This window comes from Octopus sinensis, linkage group LG3 (genome assembly GCF_006345805.1).
Source record: "Octopus sinensis linkage group LG3, ASM634580v1, whole genome shotgun sequence".
Classification (NCBI taxonomy): Eukaryota; Metazoa; Mollusca; class Cephalopoda; order Octopoda; family Octopodidae; genus Octopus; species Octopus sinensis.
The window spans coordinates 77,108,369-77,134,461 of NC_042999.1; the positions used below are offsets into that span (position 1 = coordinate 77,108,369).

General features: G+C 34.2%; 1 protein-coding gene and 1 long non-coding RNA gene across 2 annotated transcripts; one reads left to right on the forward strand and one right to left on the reverse strand.

The window, feature by feature from the left end:
• The first annotated feature begins 244 nt into the window (after positions 1 to 244).
• On the forward strand, positions 245 to 23,019 carry LOC115209363 (protein disulfide-isomerase A6 homolog). Its single transcript, XM_029777737.2, has 12 exons — positions 245 to 519; positions 5,347 to 5,470; positions 8,048 to 8,105; positions 12,103 to 12,229; positions 13,931 to 14,058; positions 15,841 to 16,062; positions 16,546 to 16,695; positions 17,124 to 17,281; positions 18,043 to 18,115; positions 19,581 to 19,666; positions 20,033 to 20,129; positions 22,171 to 23,019. The coding sequence occupies exons 1-12, from the start codon at positions 498 to 500 to the stop codon at positions 22,246 to 22,248; spliced, it is 1,323 nt and encodes a 440-aa protein (XP_029633597.1). The 5' UTR covers positions 245 to 497; the 3' UTR covers positions 22,249 to 23,019.
• On the reverse strand, positions 22,823 to 24,221 carry LOC118762486. The gene is made up of 2 exons (XR_004998241.1): positions 24,149 to 24,221; positions 22,823 to 24,098 (listed from the first exon to the last, which is right to left on the reverse strand). It is a non-coding gene; the product is annotated as an uncharacterized LOC118762486 (long non-coding RNA).
• Positions 24,222 to 26,093: the final 1,872 nt, after the last annotated feature.

The window sequence follows — 26,093 nt, forward strand, 5'->3', positions numbered from 1 at the left end:
CAAATTTTCACCAATTTTTTTTTTTTTTTTGCAAGTTTTCTACAATGATGTAATTCCTAGAAAAAATTATGCAAGCAATTTTTATCATCAGCGCGCAAAAATTGCATTTTTTTTTTTTTTTTTTTTCCTAAGTAATCTGGTAAAAATCTGAAATACTTGGTTGGTAGAAATTTAACAAGGTCCCTAGCTACTAAGTCAACAACGTTAGGATTAAACTAGCTGTAGCAAGTATTCATTCCAGGGACGCAACTTGGACAGTAAAGTGTTATGTGTCACTTCTGTGAGTTCTCCACGTCAGATTAAGAAAACAGCCAATGGCAGGCAACCACGTGAGTCTGGTAGCCAATACATACACACGGTTGTAAACACACATTCATGAGAAGAGCATTTCCACCCGGCTGAAGAAAAAAAAAATCCCGTCATTCTTATCAAGACCAGTACTACAACTGTTTGCGAATTTTTGTTTTTCTTTTCTTCCCTGTTAAATTCTTAAAATTATGGAGGCTTTGCCTCTTTCCTGTAAGTAGTAATTTTCTTAAACCATTCACTTGATTATTCCTTATCTATATTTCAATGTCTCTACATTCTTTACCTCTCTGTGATATGTATGTGTATATCTATGTATGCATGCTTATATATATTGTATATAGTGAGCGGCAAGTTTTCGGCGAACCGTATCATCTTTCAAATTCTGATACTTTGGGAGTCGTTTCTGTCATACATATCTGTTTGATTCTTGTGCGAAATGTATGAGTGCTGTAGTTCCTTCTTAACTCTTTCCTTACTCCTTTAATAAGCTGAAGATTGATGAATGACCAATGGGCTTTGAAATTCAGCGAAATGTACATTTTATTTCTAGTTGTAAATATTATACCGATCATAACAGACATTTTTTTCATTCTTACTGACATATATACTTCCGATCTTTATATTTATGCATTGTGTAATTAATTACATCTAATTCAACTTTCGCCCTTTATCATAGTCGTTTCTATTAAGCGATTTAGTCGCTTAACTTTTAATTAAGACGAATGATTACTGCTAACTATAGGATAGTTCTAAAAACATGTTAGGATGTATCTAGGCATACAAACTTTGTGTGAATTTAGTTAACTATTTGGTAACCCTATTCTCTTGGGTTTTGACCATTTTCTAAGTGAAAACGCTGTCATTCAAACATCTGCTAACCAATTTGTTCGACGCTACGCTGTTTATTGTCTTTCTTAAAACATTGTGATACTTTCTTTCTCCAAAATCCATGTTATCACTCTTTACTGTTTAATTTATTGTTATGAAATAAATTTAAATATTCTGGGGTTCGCTAAACTTCTTGTTTCTTCTTCGTATATAAGATATCAAAAGTTTTACTTTTTGAAATTATTTTGCCACTGATTTTTTTACTATGTCAAATCTAATTTTAAATATTTCAGTTATATATCAGTTGATGACAGAAGTTTTCTTTTTAACTTTTTATAATTTATTTGAAATTATATTTCGATTCACCTTTCTGAGTTTAAAACCTTTCAGTTTGATGTACTTGTTATATACTGATTTAAAAACAAGTTTCTACGCCTCCCTACAGAAGCCCATCGTAAATTATAAGTAACCTTACCACATACCGACTTTTCGACTGGGTTTCGATTTCCGGTTATTTCCATTACACCTATCTTGTTCACGTCCTCTAGAAAACATGAACACCATACAGTCTCATATTTTGCCTTTCAAATCTGAAGTATCTAGCTCCTGCAAGAATTGTTGTAGTATTTGCGGACTTCATGTGTTTAGCAATGTTGATGATCGTTATATATCATTACCTTTTTTTGTGAAACTGTCAAACCAGCGAAGGATCGTCTAGAGTAAGTCACCCAGGTAGAAATAGTAACCAAATCCCAAATCTTCCTCGAACTTCACACTACCATCTTAAAAAGAAAAATTTGTGTCATGCAGTCCGAGATGCACTGTTTGACAAAAAAAGGTCTTAGGGTTAGAATGCTTTCTGTATTAGGTTTGCTTGATCAGGACTGGCGTGGCTAAACTACTTTTGTCATAAACCTTTTTTCTTTTCTTGGATCCACGTTATATGAATACTTTTCTCAAATGCAAGAATGTACCAGCACATTTTCTCATTACTATATATCTAAGCATGCCTTTTTGTTAGTGGGGTCCGCGAGAATTATAAGTATAATCTTTATAGTTTGAAGTATGGGACCTAAGCTAAATATTAAAATATTCGCAGTGAGAAAAATATGTTTTGTGTTTAATATTTATATATGATCAAATCGAGAGCATGACGGTAATTTATCAAATGAATAATCCAGTTTCGGTTATCTAATTTTATTTGTGCCACTCATTACCATTGGTCAGAATTCTTGCCATTCATATTTATTCTGAAGATATTCCCGACAGATGTATGATCCAAAGTCATTACCATACTGTTTTCTTCTATAAAAGTATACCCTAAATCTGTGCTACTCAAAGTGGTGGTCTGCGGACCGGAACCGGTACGTGAGCCATCAGCTGCTAGTATGTGGTGAGTTTCCAGAAAAGAAAGAAACATTATAAAATACTTATGTAATATTGTATTATTTGTTTACAAAATAAATACAAGATAAAAAAAATTGTCAACTTTTATATATATTGTTTCCAGTATAAATTAATATTACTGAAAATATTACCGGTCCCTGGCGCATTGGAAAAAAACTGCTGGTACACCACATCAGATAGTTTGAGAAGCACTGCTCTAAACCACATTATATAATGTGTCCATTATGTTGTTTAATGGAGATTTAGCTGCTATTTATTGCAGGTTGAGTGAACATGGACATATTCTATCTAGTATAGGGTTGAGTCTAGTATTGTGGCTAATAAATTCTTGTACCTGTGAAGTTGCATCACTCCCAGAAGTAAAATGACATCACCAAGAACTATAAGCCACAGAGGTTGGACAAACCAATGTTACTTTCACCAAATTGATCAGCCAAGTTATTAACCTCTTTTCAGATCAGTTGAACCAATTAGATGCCAAATCATTTTCCTTTTATCCCTAGCACTTGTTGGTAAGCTTTCACATAACTTTACAAGTTCCATTACTTTTTGGTAAAATGATTAGTAGCAGGAAAGGCGTTTAGCTGTGAAAACAACTACTTTAGATCCATTCTATCCATACTAAGTGAACAACCTTAATGTATATTATAAATCTTCATCTTCATTTTTAACATCCATTTTTCCGTGTTTGCATGATCACAGTATGTTAGGACAGATTTTCTGCAACTAGTTGTCCTTTCCCATCACCTAGCCTTACCTGTTTCCAACCACATATTTTTTCTTGGCCAGACCTGTTTTTTAGTGAGATTAAATCAATACTGCTTGTATGATGGTGACACTGGTTGATAACCATAATGTGATGACAAGACAGGCTACACACAAGGTGGTGATCTGGCAGAAACGTTAGCACGGAGGGCGAAGTGCTTAGCGATATTTTGTCTGCTGTTACGTTCTGAGTTCAAATTCTGCCAGGGTCGACTTTGCCTTTCATCTTTTCTGGTTGATAAATTAAGTACCAGTTATGCACTGGGGGTCGATGTAATTGACTTAAACTCTTTGTCTGTCCTTGTTTGCCCCCTCTATGTTTAGCCCCTTGTAGGCAATAAAGAAATAAGACAGGGTACACACATACATCAAGCTTCTTGCAGTTTCTATTCTATCACATTCACTCACAAGCCTTTGGTCAGCCAAGTGCTATTGACAAAGATATTTCACCAAGTTGCCATGCAGTGGGACTAAACTTGAAACCATGTGGTTGGAAAGCAAGTTTCTTAAGCACGCTTTATTTCATTTAACTGTTATGAACAGATACCCAATAATCTAGATGTATTATATGCTCTAGACTTGTGCCCTGTCACAAAGAAGCATTTGTTTTATCTGTTTAGCCTTTCATGGCCAAGTCAACAACTTATTTCCTGGAGAGGTCGTTAAGGCGTATGGAAATTATCTACGTCACCTTGTTAGAAATTCTTACCACTTTCAAAAAAACTTACATTCAAGGAACCTTCACTCTAAGTAGTTTTTAAGTTCTAGTTGCATGATTCATCTGGTGTGTTAGTGAGAATACTGGTAAATTATTTTATCTTTTACACAGCCTTTATTTTTCTGACATATTTTCTGGGGCTAAACAATGGACAGTAATAATATGGAGAATTTGGAATTCCCTTATAATTGTCTTTGACTCTAAGCAAGGATGCAGTCCTGTTAGCCTTGTTGATCTCATTGTTTATACTGACCATTCTTATTTCTCAGTTGAGATTAATCCCCTTTAAGAAAAACTTTTTAATTCCTACAAATATGCTGTTCTCAGAAATCCTTCCAGCAACATACATGTTAGAGAAGAGTACTTTTATTCAGTATGTATGAAATTATTAAATCCTTTTTAGATTCATTGTCAAGTGGTCATAGCTGCTTAGAACTGGATTGAAGTAAGATGATAACCAGCTATGCTCCAACACTCACTAAACTGGGGATACTTTCTCCTTTAAACTCTTCACTTGGTATGACATTAGTTAAACATTATTTGTTATAAAGAGAAACTAGAATACAAGAAAAACAAAATGAAAATTTGTTGTTAATAAGTATCCTTAACTTAGTGCTTATGTGATTTACTGGAACATCTTACTCATTAGACTTTATTTATAATAATTACTTTAATCTGAAACAAAAACTATTCAGTATCATTGATCAACTATACAAATGCCATTGATCAAAGTATAAACCAGAGAGTAATCAAATTTACAAAAAATTGACTTTGTAAGATATATGATTCATGTTGTTACAAATACAATTATAATTAAAAGTACTTGGAAAAGACAGTTAATTTAAGTACTGCAGATAAACCCTTTCATATAATACATTGTGTCTATCGGCACTCATGCTACAGTGTATTTGTGTGCCAAGTAATGGTTGTCTGGCTACACATTCAATCAACAGTTAACTTATCAAGATATTTGGCTAGTAAACACCAATGTAATTCTTCCTGGAAGAAGTAATGAAGTGGAATTCAAGTGGTTGGGACATAACTAGTGTCCCAATACAGTTTTGGTTCAATAGAGCCAAGATTATTCTTAGTGTATCTGTATAGTCAATGGGGAAAAAAGAAAATTTGTGGAACTTTGTGCAAAACAGGCAGGTTTATAATGAGGTAGGACTCACAAGAGGTTATTCTCTGAACAGTACAATGATGGTGAGTTTCATTCATAATTATTGTTGATGAATCAAGGATACTCAACAAGGTTGATTCTTTCACCCTCCTTCTCTCTCAATGAATGAAATGGTTTTGCTTTTTTTTTATTTTAGGTTTCCTACTGCTGTTCTTTGGAGCTGCTGTTTATTCCAACCCTGTAGAACTTACACCGGACACTTTTCAATCAAAAGTAGTAAACAGTGATTCGCTTTGGATTGTTATGTTCTATGCACCATGGTATGATCACTTTATTTCATTCACTTATAAGTTTTCTCACATTTAAAACATCAGACAAAAGCATACAGCATTTATTACATTCTACTTCATTACAGTTCAGGCTTTGTAGAAGTTTTTGCCAAAATCACCATCCTTTACACTCATAGAAATTATGTCAGTGTGTAACTCATAAATCAAATGGAAATTCTTACCCAAAATGTCAGTTTCTACTTCATCTCACAACTCTTTATTTTTGATGGAGATGATACTAGTACAGATCATCACTAACTTACAATTATTGTGACTGTCCTCATTTATTTCACAACTCTCAGTTGGGTTTCGGTTCATAGAAATAGACTAAATCAACTTTGGAAGAAGCATTTAGGTCTGTAATCCTCACAAATAACATGACTCAAGTAATCTAATCATGTAGACAAACTAAAAAATGTTATTACAGACTCATTCATCTCATAAAATATATTAAAGATTGAATTATTTCAAGGGCATTTATTTCTGTAATCAAAATGTTGCATCAATTTTATCCATGATCTGGGCATGGTGTCTAATACTGATTTCAATTTTTGGCAAAAGGCCAGCAATTTCAGGGGAGAGGGTTTGTTCATTTACATCAGCCCCAATGCTCAACTGGTATTTTATCAACCCTGAAAGGATGAAAGGCAAAGTCAACCCCAACAGCATTCTATTCCATTCTGCTTCATTCAGTTTTAAGACCACTTAAAGTAGTAATGGCTTTGTCTAGTGCTGTTATCATGCTAGACCCAATCCGAACAATCACGCTAGAAATGCCCCCAAGAACTTGTGTAGTAAACACCTGTGGCACAGGCAGCAATATACTCCTATAAAAGTTGGTACAGTGAAAGCTTGTTTGTGCAGCAAGCTGTACATAAGAATGTGTTTATTTATTGGACAAGATATAATGTAGTTTTAATTATATACTTTAACAAAATACAACTAAACTCTTGTATTTTACTTTTTTATTTCATTGCTAATAACTTGGCTTTTAACATCTCAACTGTCAGATATATAATAGTAAAATATTGATTTTTTTTTTTTTACTATTATAAATATTTTGTTTTACTGTAGTTACATTTGCAGCTGTTCAAAATTCTATTTTTCATGTCATTTGGTATGAGATTATAGCATTAGTTTTTAGTCTTTTCCCTCATTTAGCATAAACTAAATGAGATTTGTGAAGTATATTTGCCATCTAAATATGGCTAACCACTAAGGGTGGATGTTACTGTAGCTTGTAGCCCCAGGAGAACATCTCCAGCTGGCTATTGACAAACTTTCTGTGCCCTATTGGTATTTGCAAAGGGAAGCCACCCTTCCCATCGTCAACCTACATGATATGCACAGACCCGGGTTTCTGGTTATTGACCTGTCATCAGCGCACAACAATCACTGGTCTTCAATGCGAAAGGGGTCCCAATGCAAATACATATATCCTTTTTCCAATGACTTTTCGTCACTGATCTTTAAAAAGTGTAAACAAGCAATAATAAATCTCTGAACAAGGTATAGACAGTAGGTCACATAGGTCGACGATGGGAAGGGGGGGCTTCCCTTTGCAAATACTGATAGGGCACAGAAAGTGTGTCAATAGCCAGCTGGAGATGTTCTCCTGGGGCTACAGTAACATCCACCCTTAATGGTTAGCCATATTTAGATGGCAAATATACTTCACACTGTCGCGCAGTTACTGTCTATACCTCGTTCAGAGATTTATTATTAGATGAGATTTCATTTTCATTTAAACCTAGTTTTCTTGACATCAACAATGTTTCTTTAACCCATTGCATTTTGGGAGGCATTGCAAACCTTGTAGTGATTCATAGAAATATACTTCTGTGGTTTCCTGCACCCAGCTCATCGAAGGGTTTGAAACATTGCTATTAAAGTATCTCATAAACTTAATGCACATTTCATATATTAGCTAAGAGATCTTCTACATAGCCATTTGACCAGCTAAATGTAACAGCCATATCTCCCCAATTACACTCTGTCTTAAAACAGTGGAGTGTAATTTGACAATTCTTAAGATTCCACTATCTTCAAAACAGAAAAGATACATCTGGATAGTCATAACAGGAATATCTCTGACTGTATGACTGCTCAGACAATTCTACTATAATAATCTTTTCTACTATAAGCACAAGGCTCTGAAAGAATGAATGGCAAAGTCAACCTCAGCAGAATTTGAACTCAGAACATAAAGACGGGTGAAATGCCGCTAAGCATTTTGTGTGGAGTGCTAACAATTCTGCCAGCTTGCTTACCTTCAAAAGCTACCTTCTCAAGTAATGCAGACTCATAAGGGCTGATTTCTATGGTGTATAAATTCGCCACCTGAATGGGACATCAGTCCGTCAAAGGATTACCCATTTTTGCCAGCTGAGTGAACTGAAGCAACATGAAATGAAATGTTTTGCTCAAGAACATAATACGTCGCCTGGTCCAGAATTCAAAATCATAATCTTTTAATCATGAGTCCAACACCTTAACCACTAAGCCATACATCTCCGCACAATTCTACTATAATAATAATATGTTTGTTTTTGGTTAATCTTTTTTTAGGTGTGGACATTGCCAATCCTTTAAACCTGAATTCACTAAAGCTGCTGAAATTTTAAAGGTAAGCACATTTGGCATTAGGGAAGGTATCCAGCCATAGAAACTTTACCAAATCAGACTGGAATTTGGTGCAGCTCTCCAGCTTACCTATTCTACTATAACCCATGGGACAGCAGACGTTAAATGATGATGATATGTAATGAAAACTAAATTCTTTTTTCAGTTCCCCCTTTTTTACTTAAGTAAAGTTACTGTTTCCCAATATTAACTGCTTTCTATGCCAGTGTAAATAAGAGATTTGCCACTTGAGCATCATCATCATCATCATCATCTAAAGCCCATCTTCTATGCTGGCATGAGTGTTTTTGTTAGGATTCATGGGTCTGAGGACTGCATTCTATTCCAATGTCTGCTTTGGCATAGTTTCTACAGCTGGATGTCCTTCCTAATGCTGACCACTTACATCTACTGCATGCTTTTTTGATGACACCAACACCAGTGAGGTTACCATACAGTTCATAAGGCTATGGTCTCCTTCAACTGAGTGGGACTAGAGTAGAATAAAGTAGCTTTAGCTTGAAGAAAATGGGTTAAAATATGAAAAAAAAAGTGGCGTCGGGATAGAACAGGTTTCTTGCTGTAGAGGAGATACATAGCTACTCACATAAGAGAAGAGTGGATAGAAGTAACTGGAATGGAGTTGGAAAGAGATAAAATACAGGTGATGAATAGGCCTCGAGGCATGTGGTGAGTGGAGACAGAAGAAGGAGTGTGTATGGGTAGAAGCTGTAAAAGTATATGGTGTGAGTGGTTAGAGATGGGGGATGGATGAGGTGGTGAATATAATGAAGAACAGGAGTTGAGTGATTGATGGTAAATACATGGAGGGAAGGTAGAGAAGAGTAAGTGATGACTAAAGATTTGATAAGGTCCAGGGTTGGAAGTAGTGAATGGTGGACAAGATTGGAGAGGTGATCAATGATCATATATGATGTGGACAAAGTAGGGAAGATGAGCTAACTTACAGTACAGAAGTGGGTGAAGAGTAGCAGAATAGTAATAATAATACAGTAGACAGTAAGGATGAGAGAGATGATGTGTATGGATAGGTTGCATGCATGGAGAGAATTAGAGATGTATAGTGATTGAAGAGGAGAGATAATCTAGTAGCACAGAAGAGTGATCAGTGTAAAATGTGTGTGGTGAGAGGCAATCATTATCATCATCAAACATCCGTTCTCCATGCTGGCATGGGTTGGACAGTTTGACAGAGACTGTTCAGACTCCAACTGTCTGTTGTGGCATGGTTTCTACAGCTGGATGCTCTTCCTAAAACCAACTACTTTAGAGTGTGCTGGGTATTATATACCACCAGCAATATTAAGACTTAAGGATGGATGACAAGTAAAGTGGCTCCAGGAAGAAAGAGAGATGACTGGTATTACATAGCAAGGTGATGAAATGTTCAGTTCTGTTCTCATTTAAATACAGCAGCTGAATACTAAAGTTATGAAGGAAATAGAAAGAACAGTAATAGTGATGGTACTAAATGGGGAAAGATTGAGAAGGAAATTGTGTAAGGTTATAAGTCTATGTATATGTGTGTGTGTGTGTGTGTGTGTGTGTATATATATATATATATATATATATATAAAGCAACAAAAATATATATAAAGCAGCAAAAATATCACAAAAACTGTTACTCGGTTTCACATTCCCATTCGTCGGACAGTTTTGTTTGGAATGGAGCAAGATAAAGTTATATATGCAGAAATACAATTGCTTTGATACACATTTGAAAAGGGTTTTGTTTCATTGGTCCTTTCAACTAATGGTCTTTTCAATAACCGGTTGCATGAAGTAACAAATTGCGGTTTGAAATCATATATAAATCGAATAAAATCTTAATTCAAAAATAGCTTATAAAAAAGGAAAATACCTGAAACCCAGGGTAAATAGCTGTAAGATATTAGTAAATTAATAAAAGATATATCCGTTTGAAAAAAATTTCATGCTAGATTAAATATACATTTAGCAATATATATGCATACCACACAATCTATAATATATGTGTGTACACTAAACATACGGACACAGGTACATGGCTACATGCATATACAGACATATATAGGCATGACAAAAATATATGTATGCATGCACACACATGCACAAAATCTGGTGTGTGCTTGTACACGTTATTACAGGTGAAAGAAAGAAAAGGAAAAAATCAGAATAGGTTGTGGGGAGAAGAAAAAGAAATATCAGGTCATCCCATAAGTTCTGTCCGAATTTCGAATATAAGGATAAAATTTTTCAAAAATATTCTATCAGTGGTATGCATATTAAAATACGTTTCAAGGTGAAAATATAAGCAATTATAAATAAGGGCAAAAGAAAAATTTTCCTATGCTGAAAAATAGACTTTAAACCTTGTAACCACATACAATATTTTACACAGCATGCTGAATCGAGGAAAGCAAGCTAACAGAAATTTCATCATCATCATGCTGCCTAGATTTTTACATATAGAATAAGTGTTGAAAAAAATATCTTGGCATCATGTGCTAATTTTAAACCTATGTCACTGTCGAAAAAAATTGACTGGACTAAAGTGAAATATTCTCTTGCTCAGAAAGAGTCCCTAGCTGTAGATCTACCTCAATGAAATTTATCTGACCCATGTACATATAAAAAAAAAAGAGAGATATTAAAAAAGATGATGTTGATTTAAGGTAGTGTACTATCATAGGAAAATGTTACCAATATTTTAGCAATTCAAAATCATTAATGAATTTTGCTCAATGACACATGTAAATAACTTGCTTTGCCTTTTCTTCAAAATTAGTTACATCAGTTATTTTGGTCAATATATGTAACTGAGAAGATGATTAACATTTAGTTTTCTCATATAATGCACACACCTAATTTTTGGGTTTAGGAGTTCTGGAAAAAGTTCATATTATATACAAATGAATAACAGAAAATTTAGAAAATAAGTAACATAAGGTATTCCTTAATTGCGATAAAAGCTTGTTCATGTTAGCATGCTCTATCATTGTTAAAACAGCTGTCATTATGTCTCTTATTTTGATGTATTGAATCTCTTCAATCTGTGTTTTGTTTGTATACTCCTCTACATACCCCCCCCCCTCCGCATAAGTTTCTTAGTTGTAGAACCTGTTTTTTTTTTCCTTATTGTCAGGCAAATTTGAGAAAAGCAACAGTCTTTTCTCAAGGATGTGTATAGATAGCTCTATTTGTCTTATTTGATATTAACATATTTTGAGCAAAAGTTGTGTTTACAATATGACTCATGTGATCATTGCCTGATTCATCAGAAATGTGTTCTGGAGGTAAAGGTTGCAATAATAGTAGCCAAAGTCCATCAGTACTGTAATGTTTTGATATCACTGAGATTTTTCTCTCCTCAAGTTGAGCTCCATATTACAATTTAATTAAATATTCATCAGTTACACAATGCATCTGCAGCCTATAGGACTAAAATTGTAGCTGCACATAATATCCATTTATAGCAAAATGTACTGGGCCATTATAGGAAGTTGGGTGGTTTATATTATAAGTATATGAATCTCTAAGGTTTATTCTTTACAAGTCAAGTAGTCAAAATCAAATGGAAATTGTAGTTAAGACACTTGTGCCGGTGACACGTAAAAAGCACTGTCCAAACGTGGCAGATGCCAGATAAAAATCAAATGGAAATTGTAGTTAAGACACCCATGGCAGATGCCAGCGCCGCCTGACTGGCATTGGTGACATGTAAAAGCACCAACCGATCATGGCCGTTTGCCAGCCTGCTCTGTGCTGGTGGCACGTAAAAAACACCCACTACACTCACGAAGTGGTTGGCGTTAGGAAGGGCGTCCAGCTGTAGAAACACTGCCAAATCAGACTAGAGTCTGCTTCAGCCTCCATGGCTTCCCAGACCCCGGTCGAACCGTCCAACCCATGCTAGCATGGAAAACAGACGTTAAATGATGATGATGATCTGTCTGAAAATAAATTTTAATGCTGTGTGTTTTTTTTTGTTTTCTATTTAGGGCATTGTGAAGCTTGGGCAACTTGATGCTGATGCTCACCGAGGAATAGCTGGACAATATGGTATCCAAGGTTTCCCCACTGTCAAAGTGTTTGGACAGGATAAATCTAAGCCAGAAGATTATCAAGGTTTGTGTTTTTAAGAAGCATTTCTTTTATATTATTTAAACTGCAGATGTACTCTGTTCAGTTACACCTACCTCTAGTAGCATTTTTGAAATCCACCTGCCACCAGAAACCCATCTTTCCCTCTCTAGTTCAAAACTTTCGGTCTACCAATGATGATGTTGACACAGGGACAGGTAGAGTAGGTGAAATTGACTTGGTGACAAGTAGATGTAAGCACAAGCATTTAAACTGGCCATATCTCGCCCAAATATTCTACTTGTTATATGTTCAAGCTGGCTGGATCCAACCTTTCACACCTACCATACAATGTCATTCTGAATATGAATAATTACATCAGTGAAATGTTGAAGACATGAGATAATGCATTACATTTGACAGATTTGAATGCTGAAAGAATTAACAGCTGAATCTGTACATGATTTTTAGAAATTCCAGATGTGGAGGTAAAACCTAAAAGTAAATTTATCAAAGACTAAAATTGTGTTAAGCTTGAAAGAAAAGTCTCTTGACTGAAGGCAAATCTCTTAAATCAAGTAAATGTATTCAATGTGAACTATAGATGCACAACACAAAGCATAGTGGGATGATAAGCAGTTTGATAAAAAAGGGAGACTTCATATGTGACAGATGCATAGTAGCAGTCAGTTATAAGACTACTTGTGAAATGGATTCTTTCATATGCTTGGAAACATCTCTAGAAGTAGTCAATAGTCTTTGTTACCAAAATGATGTAATCAGTAGTGGAGATGGCTCTTCTGAAAGCATAGTAATCTGAATAAGAACAGCTGGAAAAAAGGATAGATTGTTTGATGCTTATATACAAAGTGCAATACTGCTGCATAGAAGCACTGTGGACATTCAATACAGTAGATTTGCAAAGGCTAGAAAGAAATGAGCCAGGCACTTGCTGCTGAGTGTGTAATGTTCATGTGCTCAAAGAACTGAGAGAAAAAAAAACTCAGTATATGAGGAAACAAATGGGTACAAGAGAGAAGATTACTCTGGTACAGCATGTGATTGACATGAAAGATGTCGGCTGTATAAAGAAGTGCCAAGTGCCCCAAATTGGTGGAATCCATGGTAGAGGTAGACAAAGTAGTGACGACTAATCTCATGAAGGAGTTGACTAAGGATCAGGGCAAGTGGTGATATGTCATGCTGGAAAAGATGCACCTATCTGCATAAACGTTGCCAAACGGATGTTAAAAATGTTGAGGATGGTGAAAAAGAGGTAAAGGAAGAGCAGTAGAAGAAAGGCTATAGGGTGCCATAGAGATGAAGGATGGGTGAGAGAGAGGTTTGAAAGAGAGGGTCTGTAGAGATGGGAGAAGAGCACACAAAGAAAATTATATCTTAAATATGTGCAAATATTGTTTTTTTATTTAGTTTAGTATATTTATATGCACAGTATTTTAGTCATGTCAGAAGGTCCAATGAAAGGTAACCTAGATGGTCATGTAAAGAGAGCCAATGTAAAAATGGCATTTGAAGTGTTATGTGACGTCATAATAAGGGGGGGGGGGCATCCCTTTAAGAACAGCAATGCATGTATCTGAGAAATAATTTAAACTACCCATAATTTTAGATTTTATTCTGTAATTAGTTGTCACATGAGTAGGCCACTTGTTTGCGTAATAGTTCATTTATAAACTTGATAATGTGCATATGATATCAGAAAATATTTATGGTTTGTCTTTGAAGGTGGTCGAACTGCAAATAGTGTTGTAGAAGCTGCCAAGAAATATGTGTCTAATATGATTTCTCAACGAACACGTGGCGGCGGCGGTGGTGGCAGTAGCAGTGGTGGCGGCGGCGGTGGTGGACATAAGGTTTGTATTTATTGTTGGTTTTGGTTTGATTTTTTTTTTTTTTTTTTTTTTTACAGTATTTAAATTTTAAATTAGAAGTAATCTATTTCTGGAACTTTCATACAGTGTTTCAAAATAAACTAAATTCTAAAATGTTTGAAATACAATCTTTTCAATTTTTTAACTGTAATTAGAAAGCAATTTTGGTATTTACTGTTTTTGTAACCAAAAACTGTCCTTGAATTTCTTGTGCTACATTCCTAACAATTTCTCTCTCTGGACCTTGCTTTAATTGCAACCAGATTTTGCAGGGTAAAAAGATATAAACAGAAAGTGAGATATCAACTGTCTCACACAGCCTCTGCCTCTGATTAAAACAAAATAAGTATTTTCATAAGACACACAACCACATATTTATAGGAGAGAAATGAGGTTGTTAAAACATCTCTGAAAAGTACTCTCATAATGAATATTTATATAGAGATCAAATATCAAAATAATTTCTCTGAATAGACTTTAATCATTTAAGCTATTTAGATTTTGTGGTTACATGAAAATCTCATGTATAGTCTAATTATCATATTTAAAATTTATCTTTTGTGTTTTATATACTTAAAAACTAAAATGTTTCGGTCATATAGTTAAGTGTAACTTGAAGTAGCTGTTAATTAATGAAGCAAATTTATAATCATGTAAACTGCAATACATAACTAATTGTTCAGATTTCATAATTCAATGATTAAAACTGAAGCTAATTTTTTTGTTACCGGGTGCTCGATTACGTTTTTTACATATCTTGCATTAAATGTTTGCTATTTGACTTTATATAACTATTATCCATCAAAGTGTGATTATCATTTGGTTAATGAAGCAGAAGATGTCCATTACGATTAATTTTCATGCTTTTCCAATTGCAAATAACTGAGTGAATAGAAATGATAGCAGCTGCAAATCAAAACCAGGTTATCGACTCTGTATTCCAAAACTTTACATCTTTATGCTATCCATAATATTACTTTCCTCATATTAAAGGTTTCAATTGCTTGCAAATTCTTCATTGCATTAAGAAATATTGTTTCAAATTGAAGTTTTTTGTAAAAACAATTCAGTTTACATTGAACTGAGTTATTGTTCTCCTTAGATAAGTGTATCTAACTGAAATCTGTGTGCTCTTTATTCTTATCAATTATTCTAGTATAAATAGTATCACCTTTGTTGGAGATGTTATATTATTACAATAAACATCATAAACTATCACTTATGTCCACTCTTAACCCAAGCAGTATTTCACTGGTTACTTACATAAGTTTCACTTCATATTCAAAAGGCGGCGAGCTGGCAGAAACGCTAGCACACCGAGCAAAATGCTTAGCGGTATTTCGTCTACCGTTATGTTCTGAGTTCAAATTCCGCCGAGGTCAACTTTGTCTGTCCTTGTTTGTCCCCTCTATGTTTAGCCCCTTGTGGGTAATAAAAAGAAAAAAAAAGTTTCACTTCACATCCAAAATCTAACACACATGATCAGATCACTTACTTTAATCAATATTTTTGTCAGTTCTGTATGGCTGGGAGCAGCCTGACAATGAATAAGGAACTATATGAACAGCAGAGCAAGTAATTTAATAACATTTTTGGCCTTTTATGTTCAAGCCTCAGTGGAATTTGAACTTTGCCCTCAAGATAGAGAAGTACCATAACACAATGAAGACAGTACAATTCATTGTGAAAATTAGTTTATTTAAGTAAAAGGATATATCTTTACTTGATCTTGTATAAACAGTTTATTTATTTCTCTCATTTCAGGCAGGCAGTGCTGATGATGTTATTGAGCTTACAGATTCCAACTTTGAAGAGATGGTATTGAAGAGTGATGATATGTGGCTGGTTGAGTTCTTTGCTCCTTGGTGTGGCCATTGCAAGAATCTTGCACCTCACTGGCAAAGTGCAGCTACTGAATTGAAAGGCAAAGTTAAGTTAGGTGCTCTCGATGCTACTGTCCACACATTAACTTCTGAGAAATATGGTGTAAGTGTTTAATTTTTATATGCTCTATTCATCTTCTGTTGCAGCAAGGGATAGTCAAATGATGAACATCTGAGAAACCAGCTTTCCACACGCTAATCTATTAAAACCTTTTAACTATGAGATCATTTGTGCTTAGTATTGCTAGTTAATGGGACATTACCATTTAGTCTTTCAATGCTTATACTACAGTAAACTTTATTTCCTCATGCTACTTGTAAACAATTCAGTGTCTAGAATTGCATTGTTTTTGTCATTAAGAAACATATTTTCTCATTACTCAGCTTCTTATCAAGTAATTGACTAATTTATGTTGCTTTTGGTTTATATGAAGTGTATGTTTTTTTCAGAATATAGTGATTATGTAATTGTATTGTGATAATGACTATAGTGCACCTGACCTAGGTACATTACTGTTACTCTAGTTTGTCAGAATTTGAACAAATCTGTCTCTAATCATAGATATGTGTTTCTTTTTCCTTTCAGATCCGTGGTTTCCCAACAATTAAGTTATTCCCAGCTGGTGTGAAAGATGGTGCTGCTCAAGAATTTGATGGTGGCCGGACATCTAGTGATATAGTTGCTTGGGCATTGGAAAAAGTAGCTGAGAATGTCCCTGCACCACCAGTCAATGAGGTAAGCTACCCTAAACAAGCTCACTTTATTTTCTAGCATATATTGAATGATTTATGTTTGCAACTTGGAAGTAAGGAATGCATGATAAAGTATCTAACTACTAACAGCTGACAATGACTTTATCTAAAAACCTGCTGATTTAGGCATGTTGTTTATTTGAAACATGCTGCAAGAAAATCAGTTTATAAATACTTCAAATTTGTTTTTGTCAATCAGGTTCACTGTATTGAACTTACAAACTTTATAGTTCGATTTTTTAAAAATCTTCTAAGTTTATATTTTCTTTAGTAGAAACTTGCTGTGAGGTTTAAATAACTTATTTTTCTTAATACAAGCTTTATTCAAAAAAAGACCGTTCTTTATTAAATAATTAAGAGTGGCTTGGGTATCTAATATTTTTTAATACTAATGTTATGTCTTGTCTTCAGGTAATTACTGCCAGTGTGCTCAAAGATGCTTGTGAGAAAAGCCAGCTGTGTGTAATTTCCATCTTACCAGTCATCTATGATTGCCAGTCAGATTGTAGAAACAATTTTATTTCCATAGTGCAAAAAATGTCAGAAAAATACAAGCGAAATCTTTGGGGGTAATTTTTTTTCTTTTTTTTCTCTTTAACTTTGATATGTGTAATGTCTCTAATCTCTCTAACCTTCCTTGTTATATTAGTTTCTTTATTGCATAACATCTATGGGGAGGAAAAGACTGAGCTTGCACAAACGAAACATTCCTTTTGATCAGTGGTGCATAATTCAAAATTTCATTTCCCTGTCTTGAATTAAAATAGACTGGATTTGTTGCCTTTTATTTTCACCTATTAGTTGGAAGTTTTATGTGGTTTTACACTCTTGAGAAAATATTTTAAGTTTTGAGATTTTATATAAATGTAGCTTCTTGAGAAAATTTTGCAGTATGTTTTGTCAAAACATTATTAATTACAATCATTGTTATAGTGTTAATGATTTAGGATGACCGACAAAATACTTTGTACTTAAAACTTCATCGCTATTTTCTGAGCTCAAATCCTGCTGGGCTTGACATGCTTTCATTCTTCTAGAATTGATAAAATAACTATCATTCTGATATTATTGATATAATGAATTATACCCTCTCCCCAAATTCAAACGCTCTACCTCTTAACAGGACATTTTACATATCTAAAAAAAAATGCAATAATCTCTGTGAATCTTTTCAATGTATGCTGGCGTAGAAAGCTTATACTTCAAATTAATCTTGCTTTTCTAATTATAATTTTTTACTTATTTAACATCTGAAATTTCCAGTAATTTTGAACTATATTTCTCTGCTTCACTTCTCTTAATTTTAATCCTCTTTTATTTTCTCTTTCAGATGGGTATGGGCTGAAGCTGGATCCCAACCCCAGTTAGAAGAAGCATTTGGTATTGGAGGGTTTGGCTACCCTGTGAGTAATTTGACCTATTATTTCAACATCAACCTTTGATTAAAATCTGTTTCAAAACTCTTGTATGGAAAAATATACATTAACGCATTATACCACCAACAAATTTGTAGACTTATCAATTGCATTCAAGATGTCATCAGCCTACTTTTGATAAATGAAATCTTTGTATAAAATATAATGAATAAAATAGAGTACATGCAAGATAAACACTGCTAAGCATCAGCTGCTTGTGATGAGAGTGGAAGATAACCATGTTTAAGGAAGATCATGAATGCAGATCTGGGAATGTTTCCCTTATTCAATGAGATGATTAGTGTCAAAAAAAGTGGTCATGTGCCATGTTGATGATTTTAAACCAGCATGAAATTGATACATTAAAACAATAATTATAATTAAATATATTTCTAAATATCAATTCATTACATTTTTTTTACCAATGTCAACCATTAAACTCTCCTGAAATCTTTATGAAAATTTAACTTTTGAAAGAAATGTCTAACTTATGAAATTTATCAAAGAAATTTGAAGAAACCAAGATACTAATTCTAACAAGTTGATATGCCATACATTTTTAAAAATAGTTTTTTGCTAAAATGTTTGACTTTGTTTAAGCACAATCCATTATAAAATGCTCAAAAGTCTGCTTTGAAGTGAAAGAACAGATTAGGATAATTTGTTTATAAAAAATAAAAATGTAAATATTTTAGTATAATGTTTGAAATTCAACTTACTCAGAGATAAATTGCAGCCTCTTTGTGATTATATTCTGACTTTAGCCTTTCTTCCATATAGTTTGCATATTATATGTCATAAATACTGTTTGCAGATGCATTTAAGATGAGGGGAATGAATTTATCAGAAATGTCAGTTATCTTTAATATTGTCTTGGGTCATAGCAATGTGTTTCTATGATCTATGTCTAGAACATTGATTAACTGGTGCATTGAAATTATTATTCCTGATTGACAATATAGATGTGTGTGTCTTCGTGCTTTGACATCGATTATTGTAAATGATTGTCATACAAACAGTCATTCATTTCCAATACTCTGTGAGAACATGTCTGGCCATGGAGGAATATTACATTTCTTGAAATAGGTGAGGGTTGGCAACAGGAAGGGGATCTGGCTGTAGAAAATCTGCCTCAGTAAACTCCATGCAACCATGGAAAAATGAATGCTAAAATCATGATTTTATATGTATTTATGAGGCTGTATTGAATCCTATTTATGTAATAGTTTTTATTTTTACATGTGCCCTTGTTGTAGTTATATGCTCTACATACTCAATTATTTGCCATTGTGTTTGGGTGTGTTAGTGCATGTTATCAAAATGATACAATTTGCATGTCAATTTAAAGAGTTAAGCAAAATTGTATTTGCTACAAGTTAATTTATCTAAAAGTAAAGTTATTGAGAAAACATTGTTGGGTAAAATTTATACATGATTAGAACTTTGTTTTCAGGCAATGGTTGCTTTGAACTACCGTAGTATGAAATATTCTCCACTTAAAGGATCATTCTCAGCAACAGGGTTGAATGAATTTTTCAGGTAAGTTGAAACCAATTTATTTTGGGTGAGATGGATTTTGTTGATATAATTATACATTTTATCAGTGTGGAAATCTGAGCTTGTATGTTTTTAATTATCCAGATCAGCTAAAAAGTACATTGCTCATTTTCAGTAGAAATAAAGGAGAAATATAATAATAGTCAGTTATGGGTGGGGGTCTATTTTGTAATTTTGAAATTTATTTTGTGTTACTATGTGAACAAGTTAATGTCATGCCAAGTGTAATAAAAACTGATTTGGATATTTACACTACACTAGTTACAGTCGGACTCGTGTCTTAACTTCACATTCCTTAAGCCTTTTTCTTCTTTTTTCACCCCCCTGATGTATAATGATGTTTTACAGAGACTTGCTGTATGGAAAGTCTTCAACTGTTCCACTTCGAAATGCCAAACTACCTGAAATTTTGAATATTGATGCATGGGATGGGCAAGACAAAGAAGTATGTATATCATTTCTGCTTTATTCCCTTATTAAATTGTTACCTCAAGTTTGAAATATTTTTAGATGAAATGTCCTAATTTAAATGCCAAACATTAGTTGGAAAATGAAGTAGATATTTAGAAATTTATACTTTGTGTTGCATTCTCACAGCAAATAAAAAGCAAGCTATGTGTAAAATTAAAAAGATCTTGTATATAGTGCAAATAAGTTACTGCCTAGCATCACCCTACCATTAATGAGTACTATAAGTATAAGGTAATAGATAGCAGTGTGTATAACATGTATGTATACGCAAACCTCGAAGAATGTTGGCTTGCATTTGTCTATTAATTATTGAGGCAGAGAGCTGGCAGGATCATTAGCAAACTAGATCAAATGCTTAGCGGCATATGTTCTGGTTTCAAATATTGCTGAGTTTGATTTTCATCCTCTTGGGGTCAATGGAATAAGTATTGGTTGAACACTAGTGTCAAAAATAGTGGTCATGTGCCATGTTGATAATTTTAAACCAGCATGAAATTGATACATTAAAACAATAATTATAATTAAATATATTTCTAAATATCAATTCATTACATTTTTTTTACCAATGTCAACCATTAAACTCTCCTGAAATCTTTATGAAAATTTAACTGGAAAGCAAAAGTTAATAATTAATTTAGAGATAAGACTAAAAACTGTACAAATGCATCTGCTGCTCCCTTTGTCTCCAGTACCCATGTAAGATTTTCTAATGCTGAACTGGGTAAGGTGTTTAGCATAGAATATGGAAAGTGCACAGTAATATGCTCGAGTGAGCCATGTGGCCTTGATCAGCTGGCTGGTTCAGAAAAGTGACCATTATTGTAGTGAAATGAGATGGATGTAAAGGTATATCTGTAGGCTAAAAATTAAGATTATCTTTTCTGTTGTGGCATGTCCATTTTTTTGAGAAGTGTTGAGATTATCTGTCCCTCATTTTGAAGCAGAGATAATTTCAAATCAATCAAAAATCTGTATTATGCTATGTATTACTGTCTGTTTTGTCCATTATGCTTACACGAATGGAGGAAAGCTTTATATTCTGCATTTGTGTGTTGAAATCACAAGCACAGTCAAAATGTTTAACATAGTGAAACAATATCATGAAGATTTATAAAATTGTGTTTTAAATTATGCTTTGGAATTTGTATTCATTGTCTAGATGTGGTCCTTCTATAATTTCTCTTATCCTTTGATTTAACTTGCAATGAGCATTTCTTAATACAGTCATATATTGTGAAGTATACTTAAAAACATATTTTATAAGAAAATTTTTCTCTATATATATAGAGAGAGACAATATACAGAAATGTTTTATTTTAATTCATCTTTTATTTCCTTAAACTATAAAGCACACATCTGTCAAACATTAAAAAAAGGGAAATAATTGGGACCTAAGTGTTCATCTTGATTATATTAGAGAGTACAGATTTGATAAAATGGCAGGATTTCAAAAGAATTTTTTGAAATTCCTTGTGTTTAATAAAGCATATTTTCAAATATGCTGACTTACACTGAAATTTCCACAGGTCCTGCTAGTTTTAAATGATAGGAAGGGCATCCAGCTGTAGAAACTCTGCCAGATCAATATTGGAGCCTGGTGCAGCCATCTGGTTCACCAGCCCTCAGTCAAATTGTCCAACCCATGCTAGCATGGAAAGCAGATGTTAAACAATGATGATCATCATCATGATTCTTATCTAGTGTAAGAAAAGAAGTTTTAATACCCTTAAAACCAATAAGAAATTTATCCTGAAGTAAAGGTTTTATAAGCAAGATTTCAACGGAATTGTTAAATCAGGTATTAAAATCGTGAATTGAAGTCATAAGATTTTTATATCTCCCATTTACTGGCTCAGGCCATGTATGGCTGTTAACAAGGGTCTGATACAACAGTAGATAAGTCAATCTTGATCTAGCAACTGAGTATCTAAATTTTAAAATTAGTGTTTTTTTGGAAAGCACATTTCTTGTTTGTTTTTTCTTTGAATACATCTTTGTATTTCTTTCTCTTACAGCTTCCTCAAGAAGAAGACATTGATTTAAGTGATGTAGAATTAGATGATCTTGACAGCAAGCCCAAATCTGAACTATGAGTTGTCAGCCAGCTATTTTTTTCTTAAAGGAAGTTGCAGGGCAGATTTGATGATCTCTTTTAAAACAGCTCTAGTGCCAAGACTGTTTTTCAATGCTGTTTTGCTTCAAACAACACCAAATGGTTGTGTATATTTTTAATTACATTTTCATCTTAAAAATATACAAACCAAATAAATAGCTCAATCCTCTGCCTTTTCCTTCTGTTTGAGAGTAATTATAATCTGAAATTTTCCTTAGAAAATGGCTGAAAGCTGTTAATTTTCTTGACAAAATTTTTATCTATTATAATGTGGTTGTTATTATTTCTAATTTTAACAAGCAATATTCTACATCAGATCTAAGACTACATGGGCATTTACATAAGACAGACTGAAGAAAACCTTTTTTATTGTTTTTCTTTATTCTTTACCTTATTGATCTGCCTTGTCATCTGTCTCTAACTCTTCCTTGCAACCAGTTTCAAGACATTCAGCATCATCTTTTCTGTCCACTGACGTTTGTGTCCTTATGTGTATTGTTTATATACATATATGTATGTATATATTGTGTCATTTGTTCGTTTTTGTTTTTTTTTCCCCATTCAATGTTTACATCATTTTTTTCTTTTTTTGTGTCCAGTTGTCTTAAAATTCTGTATAGATCTTATGTGCTGGCTCAGTTGCCAACAATATCATTTCAGCCTGGACTTCAACAAACCTCGTATCAAGTGCTATGTACTTGCTCATTTACTGAATAAATTTGGTATAAAAAGCCTATTCTTTCTTTGATAACTCTGTCTTTGTGTTTATCATTTGCCCAGATATGTAACGATATTATTTCCTAATAAAATCATTACCAACTTAGCTTATATTAACAACTATCATAAAACGAAAGGCAAGCAACATCTGAATTAAATCTTTGAAACTCTCATAGTCTTTACATTACTAATGCCCTCTGGAAAAGCTTAAACATCATAACTTCCCTTACTGCCTCTCCACTCATCCTAAAATATAAAACTTTTATTCTACAAAGACGAAATATTAAGCTAGATAACTGACAAATAAAAGTTAATATATTAAACTAAATTCATTACTGTATAACAGTTTCTTAATAGGTCTTATTTCATGCTCAGTATGCCATGAAGTGAGAAAGATTGGGAATCACTGAGCATAGCTTGTGTTAATTTACTCTGACATTTCTAGGTAATTCAAACTAAATTTCATATACTGTATTCATACAGGTTTACATTAAATATTTCATGTAATTTATGATCAAACTATATATCACAATTTTTTCCTCCCATCTGTATACATCTTAAGAGATGTGATAGTCACAGTTCTTGGGCTTAAACAAGTGAGAGCAGGTATGGACATTTGGTGAAAGTTTTTTTCAAAATCATGTGGCTCCAGGTTCAAAAACCACTTAGCAGAACATTGTGAAAATGGGTTATCAAAAACCAAATATTTTTGGTACTTGACAAGTTGTGACTTCTTCCTTTTTTTTCTTCCCTTCCCCAACCAGTCTCTGGAGTTAAGAGATAGGTGAAAAACATGGACTTTCTAAATAGAATATGAACTGTATATACTTGTAAAGTGGTTAGAGCATCGGGGTCACAATCATGAGGTAGTGAGTTTGATTCTTGGACAGGACTGTGTTGTGTTCTTGAGCAAGACACTTTATTTCACATTGCTACAGTTCACTCAGCTGTAGAAATGAGTTGTGACATCACTGATGCCAAGCTGTATTGGCCTTTGCCTTTCCCTTGGATAACATCAGTGGCATGGAGAGGGGAGGCTGGTATGCATGAGTAACTGCTAGTCTTCCAAAAATAACCTTGCCAGGAATTGTGCCTGCCAGCCTCGTCTGGCACCTGTGTCGGTGGCACATAAAAAACACCATCCGAGCGTGGCCGTCTGGCACCTGTGTCGGTGGCACATAAAATCACCCACTACACTCTCGGAGTGGTTGGCGTTAGGAAGGGCATCCAGCTGTAGAAACACTGCCAGATCTGACTGGCCTGGTGCAGCCTTCGGGCTTGCCAGACCCCAGTTGAACCGTCCAACCCATGCTAGCATGGAAAGCGGACGTTAAACGATGATGATGATGATGATGAGGGGAACTTTCTAGGTGCAACCCCATGGTCATTCATGACTGTAAACATTTGTGCTGAACCAACTGAAAAGGATGTAGCTTTTCTAGCAAGAGACACCTTATTTAGAAGTCCTGGTTACTCCCAAATCACAAACAACCTTGTCTAGTGTTAAGAGGATTTTGTGTTCAGAAAAACAATCCTTTGTGCATTTAGGCCAAGCAAAAATAACTTCATTCTATCAATTTGAACACCACCTCAACCAAGCCCTTGAGTGCTTTTAGTGGAGCTTCCTTTTAATACAAAAATGCAGAATAAGCTTCCAACCAGATGACAATAATCTATTGATGTTCTGACTTCCATTGTACTTACTTTTTCGTAATACCACACTGATTGTCAAAAAGGCGCACTGGAAAAAGTGTCCCTGATAAAAGTTTGCTACTAGATAGGTCAGGGACCCAGCCCTGTAAATAATACCATGGGTAGCTGGCATATAATATGTATTCTCCATGATTTGTGACTGGTGTTCCAGAGAGCAATCAATTTTGAGAAACCCTACCTGTACTTACCAACATCCTGGTGAGCTACCTACCAAAATTAAAGTAATAGTTAGCCACAGCTTATGACTGGTATCCCCTCCTCCATCATCGAATAATAAATGAAATAAAAGTTATTTATAAATTTCATAGAAAAAAACCGTTCAACCAGATTGGTTTCAATCCTGTACTGGGATTTTTTAAATGAATTAGATAGACCAATTTGTCCATAAAACACATTCTTGGCAGGTCAAGAAATAAATTACTGGTGTATTAGCATTTTGTTTCAATGCTATAGTGTGCTGCAGAATGCCAAAAGGTTTTTAGCTAATTCTGTAAAAGACACCTTGCTTGTTTATACAATATCTTTGTTTAGTCATTAATAAAATCACAAAACACTTGATATTAGTCCAGTTGGTCCCGCGTCTTCTACATGTGCATAAAGAATGTTTACATCTATTTCTACACATAGTGTTGGCTAAAATCTAAATGTATATTTTGCAGTATAACAGCATTAAATATATGACTACAGATCGCTTGAATTATAACATATCTAATATACTTAATTTCTGAAACCAAATAACGCCATCCCTGAAGAGTTCAGCTTCAGTGTTACTCACATTTCATATCATTATATTGACGTTACTAACTTACGTGATTTTGTTAGGAAAAAAAAGGGAGAGGCAAGGTAGATGAGATCAGGAGTTTGTCACATGCCAGTGCCACATTAAAAGCACCCAAAACACACTGTAAGGTGGTTGGCATTAGGAAGAGCGTCCAGCCATAGAAACCAAACCAAATATAACTAGAACTTGGTGCAGCTGTCCTGCTTGCCAGCATAGAGAACAGACGTTAAAAGATGATGGTGAAGCGAGTTATCTAGAAATAATTTCAACTAAATGTCACAGATACCAGCTTTTCAGAGAATTATAGTACTATTATATCAAAATCAAATTCGATAACTGGCATCCGTGCTAGCAGGGTGCAAAGAGCACCATACGAGTGTGATCGTTGACAGAGCGGCTAACCGGCTTCCATGCCAGTGGCACATAAAAAGCACCATTTGAGTGTGATCGTTACCAGCGTCGCCTTACTGACACTCAAGCCCCGTGCTAGTAGGGTGTTAAGAGCACCATTCGAGCATGATTGTTGCCAGAGTGGCTATCTGGCCTCTGTGCCAGTGGCATGTAAAAGGCACCATTCGAGCATGATCGTTACCAGCATCGCCTTACTGGCACCT

Excerpts from the sequence above, each read along its gene's own strand:
- LOC115209363 (XM_029777737.2), top strand. The coding sequence starts at position 498 with ATGGAGGCTTTGCCTCTTTCCT. Across the intron at positions 17,282-18,042 it reads TACAAGCGAAATCTTTGGGG|ATGGGTATGGGCTGAAGCTG; the intron begins GTAATTTTTTTT and ends TTTCTCTTTCAG. Across the intron at positions 18,116-19,580 it reads TTGGAGGGTTTGGCTACCCT|GCAATGGTTGCTTTGAACTA; the intron begins GTGAGTAATTTG and ends CTTTGTTTTCAG.